This window comes from Protomyctophum parallelum, assembly GCF_964188405.1.
Source record: "Protomyctophum parallelum genome assembly, chromosome: 1".
NCBI lineage: Eukaryota > Metazoa > Chordata > Actinopteri > Myctophiformes > Myctophidae > Protomyctophum > Protomyctophum parallelum.
In genome coordinates this window covers 67,445,399-67,456,550 of record NC_139697.1, presented here as the reverse complement: position 1 = coordinate 67,456,550, position 11,152 = coordinate 67,445,399, and the positions used below count along the sequence as shown (strand labels likewise).

Here is an 11,152-nt window from a genome sequence, read left to right as displayed (position 1 = left end):
TAGCTGTCTTTGTCTGAGGTTCTGTTTTTTTTCTCCCCCTGAATGTAATCTCTGTGGCAGACAGGGCCACGGCCCAGCAGGCTGCCGTCCAAGGCCGTTTGTGTAAAACGCCCAGTCAGGATGGGTGTGGACCCTGGCCGTCTGTCTGTGCTGCTCACAACAGATGGAGTCAGCGTTTCTCTGACTGATGCACTGATATCTGCTAATGGAATCCCGTCATTATCTGGGGCGGGTAAACTTTGATTTATTTGTGAAGGGAAAGCTCTTGTTTTTCTATTTATTTGCACAACGAATGACTTCTTATGCAGGGCCGCTCGTGTCCATTGAAAGCGAGACAGTGAGACAAGAGGAACAGAGGATGTTTCCCTTCCTTCTTCCTTGAGAGGTGTTGGAGGTGCATGTTGGTGGTGTGCGAGGAGGGTGGGATGATGAGTCACTGGAGGAAAGGTGACATTTGTTTTATCCGAGCGCTGCAGGAATGCAGAAGAGGCTGTGCTGGCACAGACAACAAACACAACCAAACATTACGCAGCAAATGTACAAACACTACTACTACGACACACAGGCCAGTGAGGCCGGTGAGGCAATACACAGCTTAAAGGCGCAAGGCACGGTGATTCTCCAGCTTTTTCATTTCAAGGACTCCCAGTTTGGTATGCATTGAAGCCTGATTTATTCTTAGTCGGGTGCTATGGTTTACGTTGTGCTCAGGAATAGCAGATCTACAAGCTTACAATGTGTGGCCACTTTGGTTCCACAGGCGCACTCTTGCTCCAATCCACATTGAAATTGGGGCGGCGGTGGCTCAGCGGTAGAGTGGCTGGATAGTAACCGCAAGGTTGCCAGTCCGAACCCGGGCTCCCCCAGAGTTAGTGTCGAAGTGTCCTTGAGCAAGACACTGAACCCCTATGTGCCGGTGGTGCCTTGCATGGTTTCCGTCATACTGGTTCCTGAACTGCCCACAGCCCTCCTATGAGACAGACTGGTTCCTCAACTGTCCACAGCCCTCCTATGAGACAGACTGGTTCCTGAACTGCCCACAGCCCTCCTATGAGACAGACTGGTTTCTGAACTGCCCACAGCCCTCCTATGAGACACAGACTGGTTTCTGAACTCCCCACTCCTATGAGACACAGACTGGTTTCTGAACGCCCACAGCCCTCCTATGAGACACAGACTGGTTTCTGAACGCCCACAGCCCTCCTATGAGACACAGACTGGTTTCTGAACTGCCCACAGCCCTCCTATGAGACAGACTGGTTTCTGAACTGCCCACAGCCCTCCTATGAGACATAGACTGGTTTCTGAACTGCCCACAGCCCTCCTATGAGACACAGACTGGTTTCTGAACTGCCCACAGCCCTCCTATGAGACAGACTAGTTCCTGAACTGCCCACAGCCCTCCTATGAGACAGACTGGTTCCTGAACTGCCCACAGCCCTCCTATGATACACAGACTGGTTTCTGAACTGCCCACAGCCCTCCTATGAGACAGACTGGTTTCTGAACTGCCCACAGCCCTCATATGAGACACAGACTGGTTTCTGAACTGCCCACAGCCCTCCTATGAGACAGACTGGTTTCTGAACTGCCCACAGCCCTCCTATGAGACAGACTGGTTCCTGAACTGCCCACAGCCCTCCTATGAGACAGACTGGTTTCTGAACTGCCCACAGCCCTCCTATGACACAGACTGGTTCCTGAACTGCCCACAGCCCTCCTATGAGACAGACTGGTTTCTGAACTGCCCACAGCCCTCCTATGAGACACAGACTGGTTTCTGAACTGCCCACTCCTATGAGACACAGACTGGTTTCTGAACGCCCACAGCCCTCCTATGAGACACAGACTGGTTTCTAAACTGCCCACAGCCATCTTATGAGACACAGACTGGATTCTGAACTGCCCACAGCCCTCTTATGAGACACAGACTGAGTAGGAAACTAATTGTGGTATTTCATCATGAACATTACATTAGTGAGGACCAATTATATGAAGATAAGTTGAAAAGTGGTGAAGTGGTCCTTTAATAAAGGATATCCGGAGAACTCGCAAGTTTTCCAACTCGCCGGAGCGAAAATTCTTCATCAATGTCTTCATCGTTATGCTAACATGCTGTCTTCATCGTTATGTCTTCATCGTTATGCTAACATGCTGTCTTCATCAGTATCTTCATCGTTATGCTAACATGCTGTCTTCACCAGTGTCTTCATCGTTATGCTAACATGCTGTCTTCATCGTTATGCTAACATGCTGTCTTCATCGTTATGTCTTCATCGTTATGCTAACATGCTGTCTTCATCGTTATGTCTTCATCGTTATGCTAACATGCTGTCTTCACCAGTGTCTTCATCGTTATGCTAACATGCTGTCTTCATCGTTATGTCTTCATCGTTATGCTAACATGCTGTCTTCTTCAATGTCTTCATCGTTATGCTAACATGCTGTCTTCATCGTTATGTCTTCATCGTTATGCTAACATGCTGTCTTCTTCAATGTCTTCATCGTTATGCTAACATGCTGTCTTCATCGTTATGCTAACATGCTGTCTTCATCGTTATGCTAACATGCTGTCTTCACCAGTGTCTTCATCGTTATGCTAACATGCTGTCTTCATCGTTATGCTAACATGCTGTCTTCACCAGTGTCTTCATCGTTATGCTAACATGCTGTCTTCATCAGTGTCTTCATCGTTATGCTAACATGCTGTCTTCACCAGTGTCTTCATCGTTATGCTAACATGCTGTCTTCATCGTTATGCTAACATGCTGTCTTCATCGTTATGCTAACATGCTGTCTTCATCGTTATGCTAACATGCTGTCTTCTTCAATGTCTTCATCGTTATGCTAACATGCTGTCTTCTTCAATGTCTTCATCGTTATGCTAACATGCTGTCTTCTTCAATGTCTTCATCGTTATGCTAACATGCTGTCTTCTTCAATGTCTTCATCGTTATGCTAACATGCTGTCTTCACCAGTGTCTTCATCGTTATGCTAACATGCTGTCTTCATCAGTGTCTTCATCGTTATGCTAACATGCTGTCTTCTTCAATGTCTTCATCGTTATGCTAACATGCTGTCTTCTTCAATGTCTTCATCGTTATGCTAACATGCTGTCTTCATCGTTATGCTAACATGCTGTCTTCATCGTTATGCTAACATGCTGTCTTCTTCAATGTCTTCATCGTTATGCTAACATGCTGTCTTCTTCAATGTCTTCATCGTTATGTCTTCATCGTTATGCTAACATGCTGTCATCATCGTTATGTCTTCATCGTTATGTCTTCATCGTTATGCTAACATGCTGTCATCATCGTTATGTCTTCATCGTTATGCTAACATGCTGTCTTCATCGTTATGCTAACATGCTGTCATCATCGTTATGCTAACATGCTGTCTTCATCGTTATGCTAACATGCTGTCATCATCGTTATGCTAACATGCTGTCTTCATCGTTATGCTAACATGCTGTCATCATCGTTATGTCTTCATCGTTATGCTAACATGCTGTCTTCATCAGTGTCTTCATCGTTATGCTAACATGCTGTCTTCACCAGTGTCTTCATCGTTATGCTAACATGCTGTCTTCATCAGTGTCTTCATCATTATGCTAACATGCTGTCTTCACCAGTGTCTTCATCGTTATGCTAACATGCTGTCTTCATCGTTATGCTAACATGCTGTCTTCATCGTTATGTCTTCATCGTTATGCTAACATGCTGTCTTCATCAGTGTCTTCATCGTTATGCTAACATGCTGTCTTCATCAGTGTCTTCATCGTTATGCTAACATGCTGTCTTCACCAGTGTCTTCATCGTTATGTCTTCATCGTTATGCTAACATGCTGTCTTCACCAGTGTCTTCATCGTTATGCTAACATGCTGTCTTCACCAGTGTCTTCATCGTTATGCTAACATGCTGTCTTCATCGTTATGCTAACATGCTGTCTTCATCGTTATGCTAACATGCTGTCTTCATCGTTATGCTAACATGCTGTCTTCACCAGTGTCTTCATCGTTATGCTAACATGCTGTCTTCATCGTTATTTCTTCATCAGTGTAGTATATTATGTCAAACTCACAGATGGTAGGCCTATAGTTCATTTCCAAAGTGATCAAATTATTTTGTGCAATTAAATCAGCTAGATAATGATAAAAAAAAACAATTTCAGGATATTAATATATTAATACTAATTAATTACATTGTTTCGGTACTTTGGTGTTTAAACTTTAGCATTCCTACTTCATCTAGGGCGCATAAATACCGCACTGGAGCGCACTCCCTCCCTCGACTATTAGTTTGCATTGCTCAGTGCGCTATTTCTGAACGCGCCCATAGTGTAAACTCTAAACTAAACAAATATCCTCTCAACAACTGGCGAGTTCTCTGGTATCCTAACAAAGTATTAAAAAAATCAAAATCAGTTCAATCTCAATCTCACACCCAGTAATAAATAACCTTTGAATCGGCACTAGGACCCATACGCTCTCCGCCCGGCGCTCCCTCCCTCCTTTGTCTGAGAGCCACTCAGAGCCTCTCTCTCTCCTCCTCCTCCTCCTCTCTCTCTCTCTCTCTCTCTCTCTCTCTCTCTCTCTCTCTCTCATCTCTCTCACTCTCCAGTCAGTCAGTCAGTCAGTCCACTCTGCAGTCAGTCAGTCTCTCTCGTGTCTGTATTAACGGTGTTTTTTCGGGGCTCTAGGTGTCTGTATTGACGGTGTTTCAGGGCTCTAGGTGTCTGTATTTACGGTGTTTCGGGGGCTCTAGCTGGGACAGAACACAGACTGGATGCACCATGATGCCTGTGAACCTCCAGAACAACAGACTGCTGCTGCTCACTGCCTACCAGCAAGTCATCGACGAAACCACCGACACTGACTGGTGAGTGAGACAGACAGAGAGAGAGCATCTCTCAGCGTTCTCTCTCTCTCTCACTTTATCTTTCTCTTCGCTCTCTCGCTATCCTCTTCCTCTCCTCTCTCACTCTTTCTCCTTGCCTTCTCCTTCTCTCTCCTCCCCTCTGCTCTCTCTCTCTCTCTCTCTCTCTCTCTCTCTCTTTTGTTTCCCCCCTTTGCTTTGGTTGCTTTTTGGAGTGTTTTGTGGGTTTATTTTGTTGCTGCGCTTACGTTGGTTCAAGCTGTGCTTATGCAAGGGTGTGTGTGTGTCCTGTAGTGCGCGTGTTGCGCGCCGTGCGCGCGCGCACGTGCGTGCAGGAATAATGGTGTGATCTGATGGAGCTAGCTGCTGTCGAGAGGACATACACACACACACACACACACACACACACACACACACACACACACACACACACACACACACACACACACACACACACTGACACTGACACACACATGCACTGATGGAAATATGTAAGGGGCAAGAAGAAGGACAGAGGGAGGATGGAAGGAGGACGGATGCAGGGAGTACCCCCCCTTAGCCCCTCCCCTTTCCACCTCACCGGCGTGCACGTGTGCGTGCATGTACATGCAGCAGCATCCCTCCCATCCCTCTCTCTCTCACACACACACACACACACACACACACACACACACACACACACACACACACACACACACACACACACACACACACACACACACAGCCACCAGAGAATACACAGAGAGAGAAAGTAGGCTAGTAGGGGCTTACCACCACCACCAACTCGTGGCTCTCCGGACACACTCCACAAAAGGAAACCACCAACTTCTTTCACTTTTTGTTCCGCTTAAATATAGATTTATTCTCGTCAAAGAAGTTGCCTTCTGGATTCAAATGAAAATGTTATCGCATAATGTAGTTAGGCCTATCCTATAGCCTGTCGCAGTGGTTCCCAAACTCTTTTCCATGTCAAGGACCCCCAAATTGACACGAATTAGCCCCGCGAACCGCACATTTGAAGAGACATGCCTTCCATTTGTACACTATCAGAGTTACAGACCCATAAGGGTCCATTTGGTTCCAAACTATCAATTAGCCGGCGAGGACCCCCTGGAACTCCCTCAAGGACCCCTGGGGGGCCCCGGACCCCACTTTGGGAACCAACTGCTACAGCCTATACCTACAAAACAAGGTGGGCGAGCTGGCTGTAACTTGTGCTACCGTACATGTGGAAAAGCTATCATGCTGATCTGTACTGTACTGTATCTGTACTCGTTTTTCCATATCACGTTTAAACCGGTCATTTTACAACCTGATGTATTACTTATCTTGCACTCTCGCACAACGTTAAAAAAACAGATCTACAAGCTCACAACGCATCACACTGCGACACGTGAGCTTGTAGATCTGCTATTTTGTATTTTTTGAGGGGCTACTTGTTTTTAGTTCAATGTTTGTTTTAAAAGCTGGAACGGGAAGGGAAAATTCACGTCATATTGGGATCATTACGTCATGTTGTCTCTTTATTGTTAATGGCGTTTAATGTTTGTGTTTGCACCGTTTGTTTTACATCACCATTACACGTCACCTAATCAACATGAGTTAGACTTTATTATATTAGCGCCCCTCACTTCACACGGGTGTGATTTTTTTAGATGCAGATACACAGCCTGGCATGGAACTACATAAGCATAAATGAGGCTTTTTAAAAAAAGCATAAAAGCTGGAGTCATAGGGCTCCATTTTTGAATACTTCAACTAGCCAATCTACATTGGCACGTTGTGAGCTTGTAGACTGGCCATTTTAACTATTCAAAAATGTTTTGCAAAACAGTAAAAAGTAGTTTAGGGGTTTAGCGGTGACGACAATGGAGCCCCTAGTGTTTTTCCTTTTTAGAGGGGGTCAGACATCAGATAAATATATATATACGTGAGATATGAGCAGGTCTTTATCTGGTGAACCTGCAGGCTGACCGGATGACCGTCTACCCATACTGTACTGTGCTGTAGTAGACAGTGCACTATACGGCACGCCGGTCGGTCACTTGTTTTGGACAAACATTAGATTGTGCAACGGGAGGAGGAGGAGGAGGAGGAAGAGTGCTGTGCTCTCCGTGCAGCGGTGCAGGCTTCCGCGCTGTGTGCAGTCACAGTGCACCTGGAAACCATTCTTCTCAGTGGTTTATACAACGATAGTCTTTCCACTGGTTTATACAATGCCAGGGACGTGCAGAGAGTGTTTAGAGGGGCAGGGGCCCTTTTTGGACAAAAGAGGACCACTTTTTGACAAAAATATCAGATCTACAAGCAACCCAGCACTCTTTAGCTAGTGGAGATGCGGTGTATACGACATGGATTTCTTTCTTGAACAAATTTGTTCAACGCAACATATACTGCGTTCAAGTTCAGGAGACTTCGGAAAAAGAAACAAAAAATCTCCTGAATGCTGCCTTCCGGCATGGAAAGGAAAGGAGTGGCGTTTCCATTTCTTTCACCAGGTAGTAGTAAATTGCTTCATTCGTGGTCTTGAAGGTTCAGTTGTTTTACAGAGGGGTAAAAGGGCATGGGCTGAAGCCCCCTTTGATGTCTATGTGTGCACGTCCCTGTACAATGGCTTGTAAGAAAGGCTTGGGTTGTGGGGTAAGTCCCTGCGACATGCTAGCGTCATGTCCAGGGGGTGTACTTGTACGTCATGTCCAGGGGGTGTACTTGTACGTCATGTCCAGGGGGTGTACTTGTACGTCATGTCCAGGGGGTGTACTTGTACGTCATGTCCAGGGGGTGTACTTGTACGTCATGTCCAGGGGGTGGGTGTACTTGTACGTCATGTGCAGGGGGTGTACTTGTACTGACATCATGTCCAGGGGGTGTACTCACTTGGTTAAACTTTCAGGGTAAGAAGAAAAGTATCGCACATCCTCCATTGGTGCTGAGCCAAAACAGTAGAAACAGTAAACAATAAAAATAAAGCAGGGGCTCGCAACTCACTTTCAGATGCTCCAAATTTTTTGCGACAGGCAGGCAGAAAATATACGACGTTTCGAACTTTCGACCTCACGCTATATAATACTTGACAAAGACCGCAAGGTCGAAAAACGTCGTATATAATAAAGTTTGGAGCATCTGAAAGTGAGTTGCGAGCCCTGCTTTATTTTTTATTTTTTTTGGGTGTACTCACTTGTACATCAAGCTGCCTCACGCTACAGATACAGGAGATGGACTCCTCCTGCCCCGTGGGCCTCATTATGGCCCTATGATACAGATACAGGAGATAGACTCCTCCTGCCCAGTGGGCCTCATTATGGCCATATGATACAGATACAGGAGATAGACTCCTCCTGCCCAGTGGGCCTCATTATGGCCATATGATACAGATACAGGAGATAGACTCCTCCTGCCCAGTGGGCCTCATTATGGCCATATGATACAGATACAGGAGATAGACTCCTCCTGCCCCGTGGGCCTCATTATGGCCCTATGATACAGATACAGGAGATAGACTCCTCCTGCCCAGTGGGCCTCATTATGGCCATATGATACAGATACAGGAGATAGACTCCTCCTGCCCCGTGGGCCTCATTATGGCCCTATGATACAGATACAGGAGATAGACTCCTCCTGCCCCGTGGGCCTCATTATGGCCCTATGATACAGATACAGGAGATAGACTCCTCCTGCCCAGTGGGCCTCATTATGGCCATATGATACAGATACAGGAGATAGACTCCTCCTGCCCCGTGGGCCTCATTATGGCCCTATGATACAGATACAGGAGATAGACTCCTCCTGCCCCGTGGGCCTCATTATGGCCCTATGATACAGAAACAGGAGATAGGCTCTTCCTGCCCCGTGGGCCTCATTATGGCCCTATGATACAGAAACAGGAGATAGGCTCTTCCTGCCCCGTGGGCCTCATTATGGCCCTATGATACAGAAACAGGAGATAGGCTCCTCCTGCCCCGTGGGCCTCATTATGGCCCTATGATACAGAAACAGGAGATAGGCTCCTCCTGCCCCGTGGGCCTCATTATGGCCCTATGATACAGAGATAGGCTCCTCCTGCCCCGTGGGCCTCATTATGGCCCTATGATACAGAAACAGGAGATAGGCTCCTCCTGCCCTGTGGGCCTCATTATGGCCCTATGATACAGAAACAGGAGATAGGCTACTCCTGCCCTGTGGGCCTCATTATGGCCCTATGATACAGATACAGATAGGCTCCTCCAAATGGAGAGTGTACTGTAGAGTGTGGAGAGTGTAGAGTGTACAAATGGAGAGTGTAGAGTGTGGAGAGTGTGGAGTGTACACATGGAGACTCGGAGAGTGGAGAGTGTACAAATGGAGCGTGTAGAGTGTGGAGAGTGTGGAGTGTACAAATGGAGAGTGTAGAGTGTACAAATGGAGAGTGTAGAGTGTGGAGAGTGTAGAGTGTACAAATGGAGAGTTTAGAGTGTACAAATGGAGAGTGTAGAGTGTGGAGAGTGTAGAGTGTACAAATGGAGAGTGTAGAGTGTACAAATGGAGAGTGTAGAGTGTGGAGAGTGTAGAGTGTACAAATGGAGAGTGTAGAGTGTACAAATGGAGAGTGTAGAGTGTGGAGAGTGTAGAGTGTACACATGGACTCGGGCTGCGTTCAAATTGCTAGGGTTGTTCCCTACCCCCTACTCCCTATACGGGGATCCAGACTCTAGTGGACTCTATAGTGATGATTTCGGACAATACTCCCTGTATGGGGAGCACCGACTCTGACGTCAATATCGGTAGAGGGCGCTATAGGTCCGCGGGTTTATGTACTTTTTATTTGCATTGTAATCACCATAGGGTTTTTTCAGATCACCTCATAAAGAACTGTTTGAAAAATAAACAAATCATCCCGGCCGTTTCACTCATTTGGATATATGAAGAATCAACTAACTACAAGAAGCCAGTCAAAACCATAGACTGTAGGTCAAAACGCTGCTGCTGAATTTTCGCTAGGAACAGACTGTATCAAGTGACTGCAGGCTGTCACCTCCCTGCAAGGACAGTTTGTTAAATTATTTTTAAATTCATGGATGAATAAAGAAAATGGTTAATGAAAATATGTTTGCAGGCATTTAGGCCTATATGTCTATGATAAAAAGGTTATTCTTTTAAAATAACATAGGCCTATGATTATTATCAATACATTAATATTATCTTCGTTATCCAGCAATATGAAAACAGTGCACCACCTTGACAATATGAAAATATCAGCAGCATGATTAAGGCATGAGGCATGGTGACTCTGTTCTGAGTTGAGGCATTACGGTGTGACTCTGTTCTGAGTTGAGGCATTACGGTGTGACTGTTCTGAGTTGAGGCATTACGGTGTGACTGTTCTGAGTTGAGGCATTACGGTGTGACTCTGTTCTGAGTTGAGGCATTACGGTTTGACTCTGTTCTGAGTTGAGGCATTACGGTGTGACTCTGTTCTGAGTTGAGGCATTACGGTGTGACTCTGTTCTGAGTTGCGACTCGCGAGGCGTCGTGAGCTTGTAGAACCTTTGTTCGTCTTTCTTATATTATTTGACAATTTGGCCAATGTTTGACTAGTAGTATTTATAGTTGGTTGATTTCTGTGGATGCAGTCATTTTCTTTCTTTCTTTCTTTCTTTCTTTCTCTTTCTTTCTTTCTTTCTTTCTTTCTTTCTTTCTTTCTTTCTTTCTTTCTTTCTTTCTTTCTTTCTTTCTTTCTTTCTTTCTTTCTTTCTTTCTTTCTTTCTTTCTTTCTTTCTTTCTTTCTGTATTCTTGTACGTATTATCTCTGTATTCGTGTACTTCACTGTAATCTGGGGACCCCCCCCCCTCTCATTTATACAATACTATAATCATTTCACTGGTTTAAGTCTCATTTCTACTTGGTTTCACATCGTGTTCAAAAGAGAGCAGGCTCTCAATGGGCTTCCCTGAACAAAGAAAGGAAAAAGAAAGAAAGTGTATCACACCGAAAAATAGTCGATATACAGTATAATACAACAGGCTCATATGGTGTCCATTCTGTCCAAGTGTGACACGTCAGCTTGTAGATCTGGTATTGTCTGTGTGCAAGACGCCGGCAGTGCCCGGCACGCAACCAAGTATAAATCAGGCTATACGATCCTGTGGTGTCAGTCCACGGGGTTCATAGTTCATATGAACATATTCTGAAACCTTTTCATGTCAAAGACCCCCAAATTGATATACTGTACATGTAGCTGGACCCCCATTTGAAAACATTATCTTTTTGCCAGGGATGACAAATCATGTTGATGATTT

General features: G+C 45.6%; 1 protein-coding gene across 2 annotated transcripts in view; it reads left to right on the top strand.

The window, feature by feature from the left end:
* Positions 1-4,628: 4,628 nt before the first annotated feature.
* Positions 4,629-11,152, top strand: part of dbn1 (drebrin 1) — a 144,697-nt gene continuing 138,173 nt past the window's right edge. For both annotated transcript variants that reach the window (XM_083763903.1, XM_083763902.1), the window contains exon 1: positions 4,629-4,879. In XM_083763903.1, coding sequence (XP_083620029.1) covers positions 4,794-4,879 — 86 coding nt within the window. In that variant the 5' untranslated portion in view covers positions 4,629-4,793. The remainder of the gene's footprint in view (positions 4,880-11,152) is intronic.